This window comes from Bombina bombina, chromosome 6 (assembly GCF_027579735.1).
Source record: "Bombina bombina isolate aBomBom1 chromosome 6, aBomBom1.pri, whole genome shotgun sequence".
NCBI lineage: Eukaryota > Metazoa > Chordata > Amphibia > Anura > Bombinatoridae > Bombina > Bombina bombina.
The window spans coordinates 699,620,156-699,644,233 of record NC_069504.1 but is presented as its reverse complement, the minus strand read 5'-3'; the positions used below and the strand labels follow the sequence as shown (position 1 = coordinate 699,644,233).

Here is a 24,078-nt window from a genome sequence, read left to right as displayed (position 1 = left end):
TCAGTTCCACCTGGGGGTCCCTGAACCTCGAGAACTTGGCATTCTGTCGCGAAGCCATAAGGACTGATTCCGGCTGACCCCACTTGAGAATCAGGCTTGGAACAATCTCGTATGGAGATCCCTGTAGAAGGAATGGGTCTCCGCCCACTGAATTATTTTGGATACCTCTGTCATCACTAAGGAACTCTCATTCCTCCCTGATGACTGAAGCAAGCCACTGACATTATGTCCTGATAAATTGGACCGAAGCTAACTGGGCCCAGGCCAGAAAAGCATTGTAGACTGCTCTCTGCTCCAGAATGGTTATAGGAGAAACAGATTTTGACTGAATCCTAATCCCCAGAGACCGTAGGGTGCCCCAGACTGCTCCCCATTCTAGAAGGCTGGCGTCTGTGTCACAAACACCCAAGATGGTCTGCGAAAACAGGCTCCCTGGGAGAGATGATCTTCCTTGAATTTCTGACTTCTGTCAGAACAATCTTCATTGATAGGGAATCTATCATGGTTCCCAAGAAAAGGTACCCTTGTATTTGGGATTAAGGAATGTTTTCTCCCAAAGTCACCTTCCACCTGAGAGATTGTAGGGAGGATAACACACGTTCCATGTGGATCTTGCTTGTTTAAAGGATGGTGCCTGGACTGTTGATGTCGTCCAGATAGGGCACCCCTGCAATTCCCCGGAACCGAAGCACCGTCAACAACCATCCCAGATCCTTTGTGAAAATTCTGGGAGCTGTGGCAAGACCGCAGGGAAGAGCCACAAATCGGAAGTGTTAGTCTAGCAAGACAAACATCAGGAACTTGTGACTATCCCTAAGAATGGGAACATGCAAGTAGGAGTCCTTTAAATATACTTTTTTCATAAACTGACCCTCTTGGATCAAAGGGAGAATGGAACAAAAAAGTTTCCATCTTTAAGGATGGTACTCTGAGGAATTTGTTTTTAGGCTCTTGAGATCTAAAATTGGCCTGAAGGTTCCCTTTTTCATGGGAACCACGAACAGATTGGAATAAAATCCCAGACCCTGTTCCTATATCAGAACCAGAACTATCACTCCCAGGTCGGAGAGGTCTCTTACCCAGCGGAAGAACGCCTCTCTTTTTGATAATCTTGAAAGCAGAAACCTGCCTCTGGGAGGAAAACTTTTGAACTGTAGTTTGTATCCCTGGGACACTATGTCTACTGCCCAGGGATCTGAAACATCTCAAGCCCAAGCCTGAGCGAAGAAGGAAAGTCTGCCCCCTACAAGATCCGGTCCCGGATCGGGGGCATGCCCTTCATGCTGTCTTTGATTCAATAACAGGTTTCTTGGATTGTTTCCCCTTATTCCAAGACTGATTGGGTCTCCATGCAGATTTAGACTGTTCCTGCTTGGAAGCGGAAGAATTTCCCTTGAAATTTCGAAAGGAACGAAAATTACTCTGACGTCTTTTTTGTTTGGTTCTCTTATCCTGCGGGAGAAGATGACCCTTACCTCCCGTAATATCAGAAATTATTTCCGACAAGCCCGGTCCAAACAAGGTCTTCCCATTGTAAGGAATCGCTAAAATCTTAGACTTAGAGGATACATCCGCAGACCAAGGTACTAACCATAAGGCTCTGCAAGCTAGAACAGAGAAACCTGAAATCTTTGCTCCCAGTTTGATAACTTGAGGGGAAGCATCCGTAATAAAGGAATTAGTCAATTTAAGAGCTTTTATCCTTTCCTAGATCTCATCCAGGGGAGTGTCTGTCCTAATAGCATCAGACAATGCATCAAACCAATATGCTGCCACACTCGTGACGGTAGCAATGCACACAGCTGGTTGCCATTGCAAACCCTGGTGTACATACATCCTTTTGAGTAACCCCTCTAATTTTTTCCATAGGGGATCTTTAAAAGCACAACTATCCTCTATTGGTATAGCAGTTCTCAGCCAAAATGGAAACCGCTCCTTCCACCTTAGGGACTGTTTTCCAAGCCTCCTTGAAAGAGTCGGCTATGGGGATTTTTTTTTTTTTTTTTTTTTTTTTTTAAATATAGGAGATGGAGAAAAAGGGGATACCCGGTCTCTCCTTGGAATTATCTCAGAAGCTCGGTCTGGTACCGGAAAAACATCTATCGAGGAAGGGACCTCGAAATATTTGTAAGCTTACTGGATTTCTAGGATTAATAACAACCGTGAAGTTGTTGTCCAATGTAACTAAAACCTCCTTAAGTAGCAGACGGAGGTGTTCTAATTTAAACCTGAAGGATAGACTTCAGTATCAGTAAGAGGAATTACACTGTCAGAATCTGAAATTATACCTTCAGATGCTAATGCGGTATCCCCCTCCTCAGGTTTTGGGAGGGGGCATTAGCAATAGCAATAACTGCGTCAGAAACCTCGCTCACTGAATGTCTGGTTTTCCTCTTACACTTTCCCTGCAACATTGGGAAAGCAGACAACACATCTGAAACTGCAGAAGACATGAGAGAAGCGATGTCCCTTAAAGTAACTCCAGCGGGAGCTTGAGAGGAATCGCAGGGCACTGCATGTGAAGGCAGTAAACTCTAAAATGTCTGAGAACAAAGCTGCGTTATATAATGAGCATTGTCAACAAATTCCTGAACAGCATCCTTATTAGAAAATGTTGGTTCAGAGCAAGGTTTATCCTTGTAGCCTAAGGTACTCTCAAGACATGAGGGACAGAAAATGATTGGAAGTTCCACATTGGCATTATACATAGTGAACAGGTGACACCTTGTAAGCCTCTAGGTCCATTTCTAACATAAACAGAAATAATTTAATTGTCCAAAGATAACATTTTTATTAGAAATGCAAAAAAAAACTAAAAACGTTACTGTCTTTTTAAATAATAAAGCTGTAACTTTTTTACTGAGAAAAAATGTCTAAGTCTTATTGTAAATAATAGGCTTAAAATTAATGAATAAAAACCCCTACAACTCAGCAGCACTCTGCTAAGGTGCCTATGTCCTCTGAGCAGGAAGCGTATAGAAACTAACATTCCTGTACAGACGATCTCCGTTGAAACTACGCAGTAAATATCTCTAGGAGACTATGCGCAGCAATGATATGCGCATGCATAGAAGCAAGTTGCCCATAAATACACAGTTTCATAGTGAGTAAAAAAGAGCGCAAAATTACACTACGCCCATTGTGGGCGTGGCCAAGGAAACCTCCCGGTCGGCTCTAAAATTACAATCCCGCTGGGAGATGTGGAACCAACCATCTTAATAACATAAGATGCTGTAACGTTGCCCAAATGTCCCCTATGCTCAAGGGGAAACTTACGGGAATAACGATGGGGCTTATCCCATTTACTCAATAAATAAAGTGCCCTCCATTACTTCTGAGCCTCCATTCATCATGGGTGTGGCCAAGGAAATCTCCCGGACGGCTCTAATAGTTACCAACCCGCCGGGAGATGTGGAAACACTTATACTAATAAAATAAACCCCAGTGCCTGCAGTAACAGTGCCCAAATGTCCCCTATGCTTAAGGGGAAACTATGAGAAAAATAATGGCTTGTCCAAATAAAGTGCCCTTTATTTCTGAGACCTTTCGTTTTCTTCCCCCAGAAAAAAAGTTAGCACTTACCTCATATGCTGCCTGGCAGCAAGGCAGATCCCAGGCTTGAGAGGTCCTATCCCTCGTCCTATCCCTCACATGGACCTGTGGATGAAGAGAAATTCCTGAGTTAGAATGTCTCAGGTTTTCCAGAGGTAGGGCAGCATCAATATATGGGAGGCGCAGTGAGAATTATGCCCCACAAGTTCCCATTGCACTAAAGCCACCAAAGCTCTACTGAAGAGACTGATATGGACTATGGCTACACCCTAGAACAAAGCAGCACACTCTGGCACTACTTTAAAAATAATAAACTCTTGATTGAAGAATCTATACTAACACCTCACTTTACCTTTTCCTATCACTAACGTAGGCAAAGAGAATGACTGGAGTGGGAGGGAAGGGAGGAGCTATTTAACAGCTTTGCTGTGGTGCTCTTTGCCTCCTCCTGCTGACCAGGAGGTGAATATCCCATTAGTAATTAAGATGATCCGTGAACTCATCGTGTCATAAAAAAGAAATTGCATGCTCCGAGTCATAAAATAAAAAAAAAAGGGTTCAGTGTCCCTTTAAGAAAAAAAGAAAAAGAAACTTAAAATATCAAACCATAAAGAACGATAAAAGAAGAAAAAAAGAAAGAATGCAAACAAGAAAACAAAGTTTCACTGAAGACACCAAAAGGGCATCTCACTATGTGCACACATATAGGATGTGAATTATTTAACTGTAAAAATAAAATTTTCTATCACGTTCCTCAATGACAGTACATGAAGCATAACTATAGGTGTTTGGTAAGACCAAAATTTATGCTTACCTGATAAATTATTTACCTCCTATAACAACTTGTGGTCTTGGACTTCTTACTTAGAAGTATGGACAATATCAGTTTCAAGTCTTTGTTAGACATCACACAAATATTGTACTTCATAGAGTTATAATTGATTTTATGTTATACTGTATATTATTTTGATTGTTATATCTTTATTACATCAATAAAGCTTTTGGGGGAAAAGGGGGGTGTTACAAATGATATATTGTGTTTCTGACAATTAATCGCATCAACATGCTCAAAATTAAAAGTACTTTTAAACTATGCAAACTTACTTTGGTGAATTTACCATCACTTTAAGAATGAAATCATATTTGGTACGAAGTACAGCCTTATCCTTAAAAATGGAAAATCCCAAGACAGTTCAGAAACTCTTCTTGCAGAAGAGATTGTTAAAAGGAAAAGTACTTTCCAAGACAACAGTTTGATGTCAATGGAATGCACAATTTCAAAGGGAGGACCTTGTAATACGGAAAGAACTAGATTCAAATTCCATTGTGGAGAAATAGGTTTTACAACTGGCCTAATTTGAACTAACACCTGGATGAATGTCTTAACATCAGGAAGTTTAGCAAAATTCCTATGAAAAATAATAGATAAAGCCGAAAATTTGACCTTTAAGAAAACTAGTGGACAAACCCTTGTCATGGCCATCCTGTAAAAATTGAAGTATTCCAGGAATCCTAAAGGAATATCAAGAAAACCATTTGGAAGAGCACCACTAAAAATAGGCCTTCCTGTATAAGAGTTTCAATGACCGAATTTGAGAAACCTCTATGTCTCAAAACTAGCCATTCAACCTCTACAATGTTAAATTTAGCGATTTGAGATCCAAATGGAAAAGCGGACTTTGCAACAATAGGTCTTGTCTTATAAAAATAATCCATTGGGAAGATGAGGATATCTGCGGGGCCAGGCTGGAGCAATTAATATCACTGATGCAGACTCCTGTCTGATCCGAATAATGACTTCTGGAAGAAGAACAAACTAAGGAAACAGGTATTCTAGATGAAACTCCCATGGACATACTAAGGCATCTACCATATGAGCCTTTGGGTCTCTTGATGTTGTACAATACCCACGGAGATTGTATTTTTAAGTTACAGGCCATCAGATCTATGTTCTGTAAGACACATTTGATCACTAAGTGATCAAAAATGTCCTAATGGAGAGACCACTCTCAAGGATGGACCGATTGACAGCTGAGATAATCCTCTTCCCAGTTGTGTACACCTGGTATGTGAATTGCCGATAGGGAGAAATCATTTCTCTCTGCCTAAGACAGAGTCTGGTATGCTTTCTGCATGGCCAGTGGACTGCTGGTACCCCCAATGGTGATTTATGTACGCCACTGCAGCTATATTGTTTGACTGGAAACGGATAAACTTTTCCTCCTTCAAGATGGGCCAGGTCTGAAAAGCCCGAAGAATAGCTCAAATGTTGCAGAATGTTAATTGGAAACCTTTCCCGTAGAGGAGACCAAACTCCTTGCACTCTTCAAGAAACCCAGACCGCTCCCCAGTATGAGAGAATGGTGTCTGTCAGCTGACGAAGGATGCCCCAATGGTCAAAGCAGATTTTGTGTCCCCAAGAAAAAGATTATCTGACGGAGAAGTCCAAAACAATCTGTTATTCCAATGTAGATAATTATTTGACCACTGAGGTAGCATAGACAAATAAAGAGGTCTCAAGTAAAGAGGAGCAAAAGGAAATGCGTCTGAAGCAGCAACCATAAGAACCACCACCTCCATGCACTGATTACTGATGGAAATGGAGCCCTTTGTAGGGAGAGACACGCCCTCAATCTTTATTTTTATTTATCTGACAGGAACTAGATGCATAAGAATTGAGTCTATTATGACTCCTATAAATGCTACCCTTATAGCAGGATATAATGACATTTTGGTTACATTGATTCTCCGACCATGGTCTTAAAGAATAGAAGCTTGTAAGTATGAGCAATAGTTAGTGAAAGTGAATAGGCTTGCACTAGTATGCTGTCCAGATATGGTGCAACTGAAATGCCCTGAATTCTGAAAAATATTAGCATTTTTATTTTTTAATAAAGTAACTGCAGTTACAAGGGGCTAAAGTTAGCGGGTGAGGGGTGTTTGAAAAACAACGGCATAGAAAAGTGCTGTTACATTGCAGTCTATGGGAACTATGTGTTCCTTGTAAATATATATGTATATGCTTATATACATATATATTTATATAAGCATATACATATATATTTAAAAATGCTGAGTGACTTAACCCCACTGATGACATCACGATCTGGGCTGCATCTATGCACACTGCTGAAAAGCATTGACAGTCTATTGAATCCAATTAGTTAGTCTTTTGTAACTAGTGAATCCTTTAATGCAGCCCAGATCATGATGTCATCAGTGGGCAGAGCTTGGCACCCATTCCAAAATTACCAGAAACAATATTCATTTTAAAATAACTTTTTTACTGTTACTTGTGCATGATATAGAAAAGGGTGCAAGGAGGATATTTGCAGTTTAATCTAAAGTAAGACTGTAAAGTGTAGACTGTCCCTTTAAGTACTTTCAGAAATTACTGCCCTATAATTTCCTGAGCTGATTTTTGCCTAGTAACAGCTCCTGAATGAATAGTAAGGCCTGGAAAGCTGAGGGGCCAGGAGAGAAGCCAGATTCCCTCAGAGAAAGCTTGACACAATTTTGAGTGTAATAAAATTTATTAACGTGCACCAAGCATAATAAATAATTTTCCCTCATAAACACATGCTCCCCAGTTTAACAAATTTCCTCTATTGATCAGCTAACTGCACTGAGCAGATAGCGGTTATCTGAAAGGGCCAGGCACCTATTTTCTAAAAAGTGCCATAAATACTTACCCAGAGCTGCCAGAGGGCTGTGAAGGGCAACAGTGTTACCTGGCTATGTCCCTGTTAAGAATAGGGTAGTTAGGGACTTGAAAAAAAGAAAAAAGTGTGTCATGAGGAGAGCAAGCTAAGTCCCCTGGCTATGCTGTACTTGTGGTCGGAGTACCTACAAATAGCCTCTGGCCTATGTGTGTGCTGTGTAAAGTAACTTACCATACGAAGCACCCCTCCACTGAAGCAGTATCCAGTAGAGAACACATCCAGTGAAGGTATCGAGTACTGCAGAGGATTGCAGTAGGAAATACCTGTGTCCCTTAGGGGGAGCTAACGACGAATCCCCATGACCCCTGAACGTAGTTATGGCTGAAGTCCCAGAGGAAAATACATGCGCACATAACAGGGTATTCTTATGTCTCTGTATCATTCAGCTACTGTGAAGTTTGTCTTCTTTGTGAATGATAATTCCAAGGGACTCTATGTCTCACATTGGTCTGAACTCCCAAATTTAAATACATAAGTAAGTAGCTAGAACAACCTCTATTCTCAAGCAACTCCTACGAGGCCAAAAACAAAGTTAAGAGAGAGATGGGAGGGATTTTAACCTCTGATATGGGTTCTTAACCTCCTCCTAGTGGCAGAAAATATATCCCATATCTTATGGAGGACCATCATCAATTTACGAAAGAAATAAAGGTAAGAACAGAATATGTCCTTCACCTTTAAGATGCAATCAGGGCAGCTAAAATACCTAGAGACAGCAAAGGCTCTGGCTTATACACATGTAAATCATTAAAGTGAGACAGAGAAGAGTTGGTTAAAGAATATGACAATATTATAGCAGAGCTCCAATCTTCAAAATTGGGATGTTGATGATTGTTCTGAGAGGAATTGTTAACTTAAAGAAAGAAAATACATTTGGCCATCTCAATATATCACTAAATGAGTGTAGAACAATTAATTCATGTCTATAATATCCTTGTTTCATATTCTGTCCCAATAAAATTGAAGATACATCAACAGTGTAGACCCACACATAGAACACACAATTTAACATGCATTCAACAAAGTCTCTCACATTGCGTCTGACTTACCTCAACCACTTTTGCTCGAAGAGCACCAATCATGTGTTCTAGACATTGCAAGGGGGTGACACCATTGCCACTGTTAACCAATTGAGCCCCAACCGGAATTACCTAAATAATACATAATGGCAGTGCAGTTAATCTGCAGTCAGATAAGCATAATTAAAAGTTTATGTATGCCAAATTTTAGAAAAAAAAAATATTTTTAAAGGGACAGTCTACACCAGAATTGTTATTGTTTAAAAAGATAGGTAACAACGTTACTACCCATTCCCCAGCTTTGCACAACCAACATTGTTATATTAATACACTTTATAACTTTTAAACCTCTAAATTTATGCCGGTTTCTAAGCCACTAAAGACAGCCTCTTATCATATCTTTTTAAACAATACAAACTTTGGAGTAGACTGTCCCTTTGAGTTAGTGGTTTGTACAATAAATGATAATGTATAAATACAAATTAAAAACAAGAAAACATTTTATTCAGACCTTGGCTAAGCAGGAGAGCTGGGACTGCCAGAACCGGTGTCGCCTTGAAGTGGGGAAGAGTGAGCTAGTTGGACCCGATGGAGCAATAAGAATTAGAGGAGAGCCTGGTAGCTTACTCTGGAATAATAAAGAAACAGTGAGATGGGTTTTAAGAGTAAAGCAACCTTTTTTGTTTTCTAATGGGGGCACACTCAGTACACATACCGGTTTGTTATGAGAGAGAACGCCTACAGCTGGGTCCCACGGCCTCTTCAGAAGCAGAGATAATGCTTCTGCTCCAGCTCCTCCCGCTCGTACAGTGGAGGTCAGCAACATGCGATCAATGAGAGCTGGAATCTGTCAGATGTTATAATTAAAAAGAAATAGTAACACAATCTCTTAAAAAAACTGAATTTATGCTTACCTGATAAATTACTTTCTCCAACGGTGTGTCCGGTCCACGGCGTCATCCATTACTTGTGGGAATATTCTCTTCCCCAACAGGAAATGGCAAAGAGCACAGCAAAAGCTGCCCATATAGCCCCTCCTCAGGCTCCGCCCCCCAGTCATTCGACCGACAGTTAGGAGAAAAAAAGGAGAAACTATAGGGTGCCGTGGTGACTGTAGTGTATAGAGAAAGAAATTTTTCAAACCTGATTAAAAAACCAGGGCGGGCCATGGACCGGACACACCGTTGGAGAAAGTAATTTATCAGGTAAGCATAAATTCTGTTTTCTCCAACATTGGTGTGTCCGGTCCACGGCGTCATCCATTACTTGTGGGAACCAATACCAAAGCTTTAAGACACGGATGAAGGGAGGGAGCAAATCAGGTTACCTAAACGGAAGGCACCACGGCTTGCAAAACCTTTCTCCCAAAAATAGCCTCCGAAGAAGCATAAGTATCAAATTTGTAGAATTTGGCAAAAGTGTACAGAGAAGACCAAGTCGCTGCCTTACATATCTGATCAACAGAAGCCTCGTTCTTGAAGGCCCATGTGGAAGCCACAGCCCTAGTAGAGTGAGCTGTGATTCGTTCAGGAGGCTGCCGTCCGGCAGTCTCATAAGCCAATCGGACAATGCTTTTCAGCCAGAAAGAAAGAGAGGTAGCAGTAGCTTTTTGTCCTCTCCTCTTACCAGAGTAAACGACAAACAAAGATGAGGTTTGTCTAAAATCCTTTGTTGCTTCTAAATAGAACTTTAAAGCACGAACTACATCTAAATTGTGTAACAAACGTTCCTTCTTTGAAACTGGATTCGGACACAGAGAAGGAACAACTATTTCCTGGTTAATATTCTTGTTGGAAACAACTTTTGGAAGAAAACCAGGTTTAGTACGCAAAACGACCTTATCTAAATGGAACACCAGATAGGGTGGATCACACTGCAAAGCAGATAATTCAGAAACTCTTCTAGCAGAAGAAATAGCAACCAAAAACAGAACTTTCCAAGATAGTAACTTAATATCTATGGAATGTAAAGGTTCAAACGGAACCCCTTGAAGAACTGAAAGAACTAAATTTAGACTCCAAGGAGGAGTCATGGGTCTGTAAACAGGCTTGATTCTGACCAAAGCCTGTACAAAAGCTTGTACATCTGGCACAGCTGACAGTCTTTTGTGTAACAAGACAGATAAAGCAAAAATCTGTCCTTTTAGAGAACTCGCTGACAACCCTTTATCCAAACCTTCTTGGAGAAAGGAGAGAATCTTAGGAATTTTAATCTTACTCCAGGAGAATCCCTTGGATTCGCACTAACAGATATATTTTTTCCATATTTTATGGTAAATCTTTCTAGTCACAGGTTTTCTGGCTTGAACCAGAGTATCTATCACTGAATTTGAAAACCCACGCTTGGATAAAATCAAGCGTTCAATTTCCAAGCAGTCAGCTGCAGAGAGACTAGATTTGGATGTTCGAATGGACCTTGTACTAGAAGATCCTGTCTCAAAGGTAGCTTCCATGGTGGAGCCGATGACATATTCACCAGGTCTGCATACCAAGTCCTGCGCGGCCACGCAGGAGCTATCAGAATCACCGAGGCCTTCTCATGTTTGATCCTGGCTACGAGCCTGGGAAGGAGAGGGAACGGTGGAAACGCATAAGCTAGGTTGAACGACCAAGGTGCCACTAATGCATCCACTAGAGTCGCCTTGGGATCCCTGGATCTGGACCCGTAGCAAGGAACCTTGAAGTTCTGACGAGACGCCATCAGATCCATGTCTGGAATGCCCCATAATTGAGTCAACTGGGCAAAAACCTCCGGGTGGAGTTACCACTCCCCCGGATGGAAAGTCTGACGACTCAGATAATCCGCCTCCCAGTTGTCTACTCCTGGGATGTGAATTGCAGATAGATGGCAGGAGTGATCCTCCGCCCATTTGATGATCTTGGATACCTCTCTCATTGCCAAGGAACTCTTTGTTCCTCCCTGATGGTTGATGTAAGCTACAGTCGTCATGTTGTCTGACTGGAATCTTATGAATCCGGCCTTCGCTAGTTGAGGCCAAGCCCGGAGAGCATTGAATATCGCTCTCAGTTCCAGGATGTTTATCGGGAGAAGAGACTCTTCCCGAGACCATAGACCCTGAGCTTTCAGGGAATCCCAGACTGCAACCCAGCCTAATAGACTGGCATCAGTCGTGACAATGACCCACTCTGGTCTGCGGAAACTCATTCCCTGAGACAGGTGATCCCGGGTCAACCACCAACTGAGTGAGTCTCTGGTCATCTGGTCTACTTGAATCTGTGGAGACAAGTCTGCATAGTCCCCATTCCACTGATTGAGCATGCACATTTGTAATGGTCTTAGATGAATTCGAGCAAAAGGAACTATGTCCATTGCTGCAACCATCAATCCTACTACTTCCATGCACTGAGCTATGGAAGGCTGCAGAATAGAGTGAAGAACTTGACAAGCGTTTAGAAGCTTTGACTTTCTGACTTCTGTCAGAAAGATCTTCATTTCTAAAGAATCTATTATTGTTCCCAAAAAGGGAACTCTTGTTGACGGAGACAGGGAACTCTTTTCTACGTTCACCTTCCACCCGTGAGATCTGAGAAAGGCTAGAACAATGTCTGTATGAGCCTTTGCCTTGGAAAGAGACGACGCTTGAATTAGAATGTCGTCTAGATAAGGTGCCACTGCAATGCCCCTTGGTCTTAGAACCGCCAGAAGGGACCCTAGCACCTTTGTGAAAATTCTGGGAGCAGAGGCTAACCCGAATGGGAGAGCCACAAACTGATAATGTTTGTCCAGAAAGGCGAACCTTAGGAACTGATGAAGATCTTTGTGGATAGGAATATGTAGGTACGCATCCTTTAAATCCACGGTAGTCATATATTGACCCTCCTGGATTGTAGGTAAAATTGTTCGAATGGTTTCCATTTTGAACGATGGAACTCTGAGAAATTTGTTTAGAATTTTTAAATCCAGAATTGGTCTGAAAGTTCCCTCTTTTTTGGGAACTACAAACAGGTTTGAGTAAAACCCCTGACCTTGTTCCGCAGTTGGAACTGAGTGTATCACTCCCATCTTTAACAGATCTTCTACACAATGTAAGAATGCCTGTCTCTTTATTTGGTCTGAAGATAAGCGAGACATGTGGAACCTTCCCCTTGGGGGCAGTTCCTTGAATTCTAAAAGATAACCCTGAGAGACTATTTCTAGTGCCCAGGGATCCGGAACATCTCTTGCCCAAGCCTGAGCAAAGAGAGAGAGTCTGCCCCCTACTAGATCCGGTCCCGGATCGGGGGCTACCCCTTCATGCTGTCTTGGTAGCAGCAGCAGGCTTCTTGGCCTGTTTACCCTTGTTCCAGCCTTGCATTGGTTTCCAAGCTGGTTTAGCCTGGGAAGCGTTACCCTCTTGTCTAGAGGCTGCAGAGTTAGAAGCCGGTCCGTTCCTGAAATTGCGAAAGGAACGAAAATTGGACTTATTCTTAGCCTTGAAAGGCCTATCCTGTGGGAGGGCATGGCCCTTCCCCCCAGTGATGTCTGAAATAATTTCTTTCAATTCTGGCCCAAAAAGGGTCTTACCTTTGAAAGGGATATTAAGCAATTTTGTCTTGGAAGATACATCCGCAGACCAAGACTTTAGCCAGAGCGCTCTGCGCGCCACAATTGCAAACCCTGACTTTTTCGCCGCTAATCTCGCCAATTGCAAAGCGGCATCTAAAATAAAGGAATTAGCTAACTTAAGTGCGTGAATTCTGTCCATGACTTCCTCATATGGAGTCTCCATATTAAGCGCCTTTTCTAGTTCATCGAACCAGAAACACGCCGCCGTAGTGACAGGAATAATGCACGAATTTGTCCATCTTGCACAATTTTTCTGGAATGACCAAAGAGTTCCAATCATCCAGAGTAGATAGCACCTCCTTAAGTAATGCGCGGAGATGCTCTAACTTAAATTTAAACGTCACAACATCAGGTTCTGCCTGTTGAGAAATTCTTCCTGAATCTGAAAGTTCTCCCTCCGACAAACCCTCCCTCACTGCCACTTCTGACTGGTGTGAGGGTATGACAGATAAACTATCGTCAGCGCCTTCTTGCTCCACTGTATTTAAAACTGAGCAATCACGCTTTCTTTGAAATGCTGGCATTTTGGATAAAATATTAGCTATGGAATTATCCATTACTGCCGTTAATTGTTGCATAGTAACAAGCATTGGCGCGCTAGAGGTACTAGGGGTCGCCTGCGCGGGCATAACTGGTGTTGACACAGAAGGAGAGGATGATGAACTATCCCCACTACCTTCATTTGAGGAATCATCTTGGGCAACCTTATTAAATGTGACAGTACTGTCCTTACTTTGTCTGGACGCCATGGCACAATTATCACATACATTTGAAGGGGGGACCACCTTGGCCTCCATACATACAGAACATGTTCTATCTGAAGGTACAGACATGTTAATCAGGCTTAAACAGGTTAATAATGCAAAAAAAAACGTTTTAAAACAAAACCGTTACTGTCTCTTTAAATGTTAAACAGAGCACACTTTATTTCTGAATGTGTGAAAAATTATGAAGGAAATATCCAATCTTTACCAAATTTTCACCACAGTGTCTTAATGCTTTAAAAGTATTGCACCCCAATTTTCAAAATTTAACCCCACTACAGTCCCAGCCACAGCGTTTGCTGCGACTTCACCTGTCCTTAGGAGTTATACAATACCAAATTAAGCCTTCCAGGAACGTTTTCAATGATCACCAGACCCTCTCACATGCAGCTGCATGCACTGCATCCAAAAGAAACTGCACAATTATGGCACGAAAATGAGGCTCTGCCTACTATAGTGAAAGACCCTTCCTGACTGGAAAGGTGTCTAAACAATTGCCTGGCGTCTAAAAACGTTTCCCCACAATAAAAGTTTTATAAATCACCTCAGAGTTCATAAAAAACTTAAATAAAGCAATCGATTTAGCCCACAAGAGTGTCAACCAGTGTATAGCCCATAATAAGCCTTCATTCTGTTAAGAGTCTAAGAAAATGGCTTACCGATCCCCAAGAGGGAAAATGACAGTCTTCTAGCATTACACAGTCTTGTTAGAAAATGGACTAGTCACAGGGGGCGTGTCCGTGCAGCGTTCAGGACTGGACGCATTTTCTGCTAGCTCTGGTAGAATCCTTGGTAATCCGCCGATTATCATTAAATAACAGCAAAAATAAGACTACAAAATACAGCCTCCCCACAGTACTGGTGACTGTGGCTCTGCATATTATCATCTGGCTGTTTACATGACATCGGGAGCACAGATCGGAACCAAAAGGTCTAAGGCGGCGGCCTACTACACTTAGGCATCCACCTCCCCCCCGGGAAGAGCCGGGTTACCGGTGCCGTCTGAATTACCAGACTTACCGGGTCTCTTCAAACTTTCTGGGCTATAAACTTTCTGGGCTATAAACTTACTTTCTGCTCAAATACCACATTAGTGCTATAAGATTTTTGGGGATGAAGAAACAACAACCCATCAGTATGGCAGACGAGTACAACGTATATTTTGTGGCTTTGCCTGCAAAGCTTGAATCCCTTCTGAACCGGCTAATTGAGGGAGCACCATATGATTACATGCTGAATCGTTTGAACATGGAGAGTGAGAGGGGTAGAGATCTGGTTAAACATTCAATGACAAAGCACCATTGCAGCCCGGACGCCGAGGCAACCCTCTCTACATCACAGACCAAACACAAGCCTAAGCAACCCTTCATGGCTTCAGATATAAACAGGTCAGATCATGTGGGCAATGCGACAGCTTGGCCCCTACAGATACCGGGAGGGACATCGCATAATGATAGTGCTGACTTGCTATTCGCAGAAGCGCCATACACTGACACCCTGCCAGACAAGATGAGGAGTATCATAGAGGAGGGAGCGCCTGACATCTTTACTTTGACACAGAACTTTACACCGCAAGTGGGTACAACTCCACAGCCGCAGCGAAGCCCCACACTCACTGAACTCACAGCTCCATCAGAGAACTCAGTCATGGTAGACACCGCACTACATAGGCTGCATTTACAATCTGCTGAATTTCACATAGTCCAGGGAAAGCTTTTACCGCTCACTGCTACAACATTTGAACAGGACAAGCAGCCTCAGTATTTCAACCCGCCATTTGGCATAATGGTGAGACAGGCTAAAACATCTCGTGAGTATCATCAGGAGGGAATGGCGGACTCCATTTTGAGATATGTCTGGGTTATCGCTGGGTCTCTTATTATGTTTCGCAACACAGGCCTCCCTCACAGCCCAGGCATAGATCTGATGCATCCTGTTATGTGGACGACTGACAAGGAGGGCAAGGGCTAATAACTTTAGTGTCTGACTTGATCCACAATATTGCCCTGCTCCCCCACAAATATCTGGACCCTCACCCATACAGGGTTATTCATGTTGTTTATTAAAGGGATACTAACCCCATGTTTTTTCTTTCATGATTCAGATAGAGCATGCAATTTTAAGCAACTTTCTAATTTACTCCTATTGTCAATTTTTCTTTGTTCTCATGTTATCTTGATTTGAAAAAGCAGTAATAAAAGGTTAGGAGCCGGCCCATTTTTTAGTTCAGCACCTTGGTAGAGCTGCTGATTGGTTTGCTACATTTAGCCACAAATCAGCAAGTGCTACCCATGTGCTGAACAAAAAATGGTCTGGCTCTAAAGCTTACAGTACTGCTTTTTCAAATCAAGATAGCATGAGAACAAAGAAAAATTGAAAATAGGAGTAGATTAGAAAGGTGCTTAAAATCTCATGAAATATAGTTAAGCTTAATGTTAGTTTACAGTTACAACAAGAGTTCAGATTTACATTTTCTAATTAATGTGGACTTATACAGCAGTGTGCCAATATGTGACAATGATGGTGGGCTAATTATGGGGTCAATCTTTCTCGTGTTGGCATGTAGAAGGTACTTATGTGGGGATACAGATTTACTTGTGACGTTGCCTGGGTGCTGACCCCACACGGCTAGCGGCCGAAGCCGCGGGGGGGATATATCTTAGGGGGCCAATTCAGAGCCCCACAGTGAATCAAATAAAACAACAACTGCCAGACAGGGCACTCACTTTAAAGCATTCAAAATTAAAGGGTTAGAAGTGGTTGGTTGAGTGACGGCCGGAAGGGGCGGAGCTGCACGGATGCTGCGTGTGGTAGCGCTTTGGTTGGGATAGAGTGCGCAACAAGCCCCAAGTGCTCCGAGGATTCGACTCGACAAGCCTGACCTTTAGGCGAGCTGCCTGGTGCCCGCAGTAGTAGCGGGAAGCTTGGAACCTGACGGAGGGTGAGCAAAACGGCCGCCACGAAATAGGCGTAACAGCAGACCCATTGCCTGGGTCACCTCTTGGAGGAACAGAGCTCCGGAGCGGAGAGACATCTACAAACGGCAAAGGGATAAGTACGCTTGCAAAGCCGGAGAGCCAGCAAACAATCTCAAAGTAAGGTACTTTTTCCGCTTATTATCTGGAAGAACCTGTGTGGGGGGAACGAAGATTAAGGGAGACAAGACAAGGCCAGGTATGCACTTGTGATGATGCGTATTGGGGAGTAGGCAAAGAATTGCTGGAATATTGGTTAAGGATGGAGGTCCCCAAGTAAACAAGGCCTGTTCGTGTAAGGGTGATCAGTGTAATAAGCCCCCTTAATATGTAACAACATACTGATGCAAGCAGTGTCCCCCCCACGAAGAAAAACATATAACTAAGGCGTCTAGGAGAGATTTAACAGATATCCTGTTTGTATACTGTATCAAGGTTTGAGATCCCTAAAGCGAAAGAAAGTGCTGTAGCAGTATCTCATGGAGTAAGGAAACTTTTATACTACAGCTGTTGTTAGCCAGGTACCGCAAGGTGGGTGAAGTCCTGGCGGAACAGGAAAGTGAAGAATATACTCCTTTTCTTTTATTCCCTTTGTCTCTCTGGGCTAATTGATAAGGTCTACATTGATTTCGGCTTATACCCAAGACTACTATAAACTTTGCTGAAGTAAAAATAACTGGCTAGTGGAAGAGTTGCTATATAAGCCTATAAAGGTTACTAAATGCTGCCAGTCTAAGATTTTGCTATCTGCCTAGTGGAAGAGTTGCTATATAAGCCTATAAAAGCTACTGAATGCTGCCAGTTTAAGATTTTGCTATCTGTCCATTCAGGAGCCTATAGCAAAAAAGGCAATTATAACGGACAAAGAGAAACACCTGCAGTCTGCCTTGAGTAGCAATAGAAGGATACATCTATAGAGACAGTTGAAAATTAATTATAAGAATGTTTCTTAGGAACTGGACTACTCAGAGAACTTTAAGAGCTATATATTAAGCTATATCCAATTTTTCTGTGGCATGATATGAAGCGCTAGGCTCCCAAAGTATTGAAATAGGCTAAGATTTTAACACTGAATAATTGTAGTAATTTAAGAAAATGCTAGGAAAGTTAAATGTTTAACCGTGGTCAGATAAAGCTGCTGAAAGAATATACACAATAACAGATTATAAAGGCTTGTTTGGAAATTTGCTGGGCATTGGGTATATAAGGAAAAAGAGCTATATTGATATCTATAGATAATTGACTGTTTCTAAAAATACAGACAACTGTTTCTCGACTTAGAATTAGGCACTACCACAGTCAGCCACACCTTACACGAATAGAGTGTTAACACACCACTTAGAATTTACCCCTCACACGTCAATCACTCCCCCCCTTTTTTCTGTCCCCTCTTTTTCACCCCTTGCCTGTCCACCCATTTGGACTTGTTTAGGCCACCACCAGGCCCTTATTAGTTTAATCACCCATACACATACATATGGAAAGATTTGTCACTATTAAAAATAAATCACCGGCAATGCCACCAAAAGGGAAAGAAAAAAAAACGCTAAAAAGAAACAGTTTAGATACAGAGAATAGAATCTTGTTAGAAACATCAAATATACATACAATGGAGTCTCAGGACCTAGTAAAACAATTATCAGATATTATGTTGCCCCAATTCGATCAGGTAAAGAGGGACATCTCAGAATTAAGGGCAGAAGTTAAACAGTTTTCAGAGAGGTTACAAGAAGTAGAAATCAGAATATCTGATATAGAAGATATGAATGTCAGACACGAGACTAAATTAAAGGAACAATCTAGCCAAATACATATGCTGCAAAATAAGGTCGAAGAATTAGAGGACCGAGCTAGACGAAGCAATGTCAGAATTATAGGACTCCCAGAGATAGAGGAATTTCAGGATTTATTACACTTTACGGCAATACAGCTACCTCTAGGATTGGGTATGCAAATTCCCCCACAAGGGATACAGGTTGAAAGAGCGCACAGAGTAGGTAGCGCTAGAACTTATACGGATGGTAAGACTAAGATTAGACCAGTTATTGTCAAGTATTTGAACTTTCAAGACAAAGCCATGATTATGAGTCAATATAGGAAAAAATTCCCAGTTAAGATAGGAGAGTATAACATCTTGCTTTTCCAAGATTTTTCAGTAGAAACGTCAAAAAAACGAAAAGAAATGGTACCTATTTGTACAAGCTTAATCAAAACAGGTCTGAAAGCCTCAATTATATATCCAGCCAAAATTAAAATTTTTAATGAACAAGGAAACGTTCTACTGAATAATTACGAAGAAGCGAAAGATTTCCTATATTCTAGACAGAATTCTTAGTAACAAGAGTACAGAAGGAAGTACCCCAAAAAGGATATTAACCAGGTTCTAAGAAAGAATAAAGTTGGAGATGATCAATAGTGTTAATGCTATGGTTAATAGGCTAGAGCCTCCAAGAGAAGTTATGGTTATAGTTTTAGCTGAGCAAGATGTTCTCAGCACTTTTGGGCGATACGGAGAAGGTTTTCTCTGTATCTGGTTTTTATATTATGCATTGATTATTGTTTATTATGTTCTGTGTGGTGCGTTATTTTCCCATCCCTCTCTTTCCTTACCCATGGGGCTCCCCTCCCCCCTTTTTTTTTTTTTTTTTTTCTCTCTAGCAATGCGCTATAGGGTATACTATAATATTTGATTAATATTTGATGGCTGAACAGGTAAAAGTAATATCATGGAATGTGGGAGGGATTTCCTCATTATGGAAGCGGAAAAATATTTTGAAACAATGCAAAAAAAATAATGCAGATATAATTATGCTACAAGAGACACATTTAAAAAAACAGGAATTAGACAAACTTAAAGTAGGGTGGGTAGAGGAGGTGATTGCAACGCCCTGCACGACAAGAAAAAGAGGTGTAGCAATTATATTAAATAAAAAATTAGAGTACAAAATTATGGAGAAAGAATTAGATATAGAAGGAAGGTTTGCAATCTTACATATTATAGTATATGAAAGACCTCTGATTTTATGTAATATTTATGGCCCAAATAGCCTAGACAAAACTTTCTGGAACAAGATTCAAGTCAAACTAATGAAATATGGTACGCAGAACATAATACTGGGAGGTGATCTAAATATGGTGATGTATCCAACATTAGACAGGCTAAAACCCTCTATGAATAGCAATAGCCGAGCAGAAACTAAACTACTTAAGAATTTGTGTAAAAATTTAAGACTTAAAGATATCTGGAGAATTCAGAACCCAGATCTAAAATGTTTTTCTTGTATATCCCATAGTCATAAAACTATGTCTAGGATAGATGCTTTCTTGATCTCGGAAAACTTATTAGGTACAGAAATATCAACAGATATCAAAGAAGTGGTAATATCAGACCATGCGATTGTCGTACTAAATTTTAAGTTTAAAGGGGTCAAAAGAGACCCAGCAAAGTTTTTTTTCCCAACATACTTAAGTACAAATGTACAATTCAAGGACTGGTTAAAGAGAAAATGGCAGGAATATTTTTACTACAATAAGGAATATGAAAATAACTATGACATTTTCTGGAAGGCCTGTAAAGCGTTCATTAGAGGGGAAATCAAGGCGTATTTAGTAAAAAATAAGCGGATAGCACAACAGAAAGAGTTACAGCTAGCAGGACAAGTACGTAATTGCTATAATGCGTTTCTAAGTGATAGATCAGGGACACGTTGGGACAAATATATAAGGGCCAAACTAGGAAGAGACACTTTTCTTATGCAAAAATTAAGACAAGAAGATCTTAGGACAAGGGCGTTTTTTTACAGACATAGTGGTAGGGCTGGTAAATTTCTGGCAAATCTAGTAAAGGCCAGGAAGAAGAAACGGGCTATAGAGACGATTAGAAAGGGATCAGAGAGATTGACCAATATTAAAGAAATAAACGAGTATATATATATATAAATACTATCAAAATTTATATACAAAGGATAAGATTAATTTGGAAGCTAAAACAAATTTCTGGGATAAAATTAGGTTACCAAAGCTAGATAAAAAAGATCTAGACGAGTTAAATAGACCTATATCACAAGAAGAAATAAGAAAAGTAATTAATAAAACGGCGAGTAACAAGGCCCCCGGCCCAGATCAGATTCCGATAGAACTATATAAAATCTTGCAGGAAGAAATAATCCCTACGTTAGAAGGCCTTTTCAATAAAATATATATTAATAATAAAATGCAGTCCAAATACTTTACAACTTCAACAATTTCATTAGTTTTGAAAAAAGGTAAGAACCCGGAAGAGATGGGTTCATACAGACCCATCTCACTGTTAAATAGCAACTATAAACTGCTCATGAGCATAATTGCCCAAAGATTAAAGAAAATGATGGCCCGATTAATACATAAAGATCAAGTTGGCTTTATGCCTAATAGGACTTCTACAACCAATCTGAGGAAAGTTCAATTGATAATAGATTACTATTGGAACCAGATTAAAAAAAAGGGAACGGGGAGTCAAACAGATATGGCTATCACATCTATAGATGCTGAAAAAGCTTTTGATATGATTACATGGGATCATCTATTTACAACAATTAGTAACTTTGGAATCACAGGTTCTTTCCTCAGATTGATACAATTGATATATAACGAGCCACAGGCAAACATCTTGATAAATGGTAATATATCACAAAACTTTACTCTACAGAAAGGAACCAGACAAGGGTGCCCGTTATCCCCTTATTTGTTCAATTTAGCGATCGAACCTCTAGCGATATTCCTGAGAAAGGAAATAGATGGGATTTGGCTAGGGAATAGAAGAACTACGCTTTTATTATACGCTGATGATTTACTGGTCTTCTTAAGAGATACGCAAAAAAATATTCCTCTATTAATTCAAATTCTAGGTGAATTCGGTAAGTTTGCAGGCTATAAAGTAAATATTAACAAATCAGAGATTTTTTGGTTAAAAGAAAAAAGAGATAGCTATAAGAATGCGCCATTTAAGAACGCAAATGGAAAATTAAAATATCTAGGCATCGTACTCTCTAGAGACCCTGAAAATTGGTATGCATTAAATTACCCTCAAATCTGGGCAAAATTGTCTAAGGATATGGCCAGATGGGCTAATTTTCCATTGACTTTGTCAGGTAAAATAAATTTAATTAAAATGGTCCTATTTCCTAAAATTCTGTACTTACTACAAAATTTACCTATATTTATCAATCGTAAGGATTTAGTATCATTTAAACGGGACTGTTTAAAATTTTTATGGGGCAACAAACGTAAAGCGATTGCACTACATAATTTGTCACTATTTAAAACAGGGGGTGGTTTATCTTTTCCAGACATAGAGCTATATAATTTAATATGTATGGGTAAATTCGCATTAGAATGGCTAACAGAGGCAAATTATGTTGCCACAAACGATATAGAAGAATTTTTAGTGGCCCCATATGGCTTAAAAGCTTTATTACATCATAAAGGGAAGCTGCCAGATAAAGTAAAAAAAACTATCCACCGTTAAGAATATAATTAGTGCATGGCATAAATTGCTGAAATTATTACGAGCTAGCCCGGAATACTCAAAATATTTGACTATAGTGGGGAACCCCAACTTTATACCAGCAATAGAGTCGAAAGTCTTCCATAGATGGAAGAGGAAGGGTCTAACTTTCATACAACAATTGCAAGATAGGGACACTAAAACTTGTAGAACGTTTCAGGATCTAAGAAGTGAGTTTGGAATCCCAAATAATGAATTTTACGCGTACTTGCAAATACGGCATTTTCTAGAAACTTTTAACAAAGAATCTATACGAGATGGTTTAGGCGAAAGGATGAATATGGTATTGAATATGTATAGTCAAGGAAACTATTCCATCTCCTTTTGGTATAAGATAATCAAAAAGTTCCAAGAAACAGCAAGAATAGGGGCTTTAGCAGCAAGCTGGCGACAGCCAACTGAGAGACTACAAAAAAGTTTCAATCTAGTAGACAAAGCAACACTATCTATAGGTTGGAGAGAGTCTCACTTGAAAGTGATAAATAAGGTATATATTACACCTGCCGTAAAAGCTAAATGGGATAAAAATACCGAAAATAAATGTGCTAGATGCAGCTTCCCTTTAGCGGATCTGACCCACTGTCTATGGTCCTGCCCAAAGATTCAAAAATTTTGGAGTAAGTTGAATTTTTGGCTGAACAGAATTAACGGGAAAAAGATTAAATTAGAAAAAGAGGATATTATCTTTAGGTATCAAACTCCCAGACAACAGATTAATTTTAAATTTGTAAATACAGCAATATTAATAGGGAGGTCTTTAATCCTGAAATATTGGAAGTCCACGAAAGCCCCCAGTTTAATAGAATGTATTAATAAAATTAAGGGACAACTAATAGTGAAGCAATTTGATACGACAGTTAATTCTGAAACTCAGATAAAACGCTTCCTTGACAAGTGGAAGAGATTTATACAGGCTTCCTCGGAAACAGAACAGAAGCGGTTAATATACCCTTTTAGGGAGTCAGAAACATTGCACAACGCGATTGCTAGAAATGAATTTCCATATTGGAATTAAGTATTGGGGGGCCCCCCTCTTCCCCAGTTGTGTATTTTTTTTTTTTTTTTTTTTTCCCCCTTCTTTTTTGTTGATTGTATAAAAACTGTAATTGTTTGTATAAAATTGAAGCACGAAAATTATAGTTGCAATAAGAATGAGATGATTGCCTTGTATGGCGAATTTTTTGTTTTGTTTTCATGATGTCAGGAATGCCCTGGCATATCTGTATCTTTTATTTTATGTGCAATAAAACTATAAAAAAAAATAAAAAAATTAAAGGGTTAATTGACTGTAAAGCTAATGGGATGTTCTTACTGTTCAATTTGATAGATCAAGCTGAGAGCTCTCTCCCTTATAGCAAACTCCCCCCATTGTTATGTGACTCCAGTTCCAAATACCATAATTATGTTTAATAGGAGCAGTAATTTTATATGTTTATTGTCTGCCTGGACTTAATCACTTTTCCTTAAAATAGTTATATTTATGGTGTATTTATGTTCCAAAGAATGCAGTTAGATTTATTAGGCTATAACATCTTAGAGAATCCCTAATTTCTTTTGTTTATCACATTTGAGATCTGAGAGCGATCCAATTAAATTATATTTGGGACTCAAAGTATAGATACATAAAATGAGGATAGATATATGCATTATTATGATACAAGTGACAGCACTAAGCATGTTTGTTTTGTTTTATATCTAATTTGTCTTGGAAGCATGTATTATGTATTTTTGTCATTTGCAAAATCCTCAATAAAAAATTAAAATTAAAAAAAAAAGAAAATGGACTAGTCATACCTTGAGCAGAAAAGTCTGCTAACTGTTCCCCCCAACTGAAGTTCTCTGGGCTCAACAGTCCTGCGTGGGAACAGCAATTGATTTTAGTTACTGCTGCTAAAATCATACTCTTCACCATCTCCGTGGAGATGCTACTTGTTC

General features: G+C 40.2%; 1 protein-coding gene across 1 annotated transcript in view; it reads right to left on the bottom strand.

Moving 5' to 3' along the window:
* Window positions 1–24,078, bottom strand: part of KANSL3 (KAT8 regulatory NSL complex subunit 3) — a 311,300-nt gene that overhangs the window by 261,605 nt on the left and 25,617 nt on the right. The window contains exons 6-8 of the mRNA XM_053717821.1: window positions 9,009–9,140; window positions 8,805–8,921; window positions 8,324–8,425 (exon numbers count right to left, since the gene is read on the bottom strand). Of these exons, the coding sequence (XP_053573796.1) occupies window positions 8,324–8,425; window positions 8,805–8,921; window positions 9,009–9,140 (351 nt within the window). The remainder of the gene's footprint in view (window positions 1–8,323; window positions 8,426–8,804; window positions 8,922–9,008; window positions 9,141–24,078) is intronic.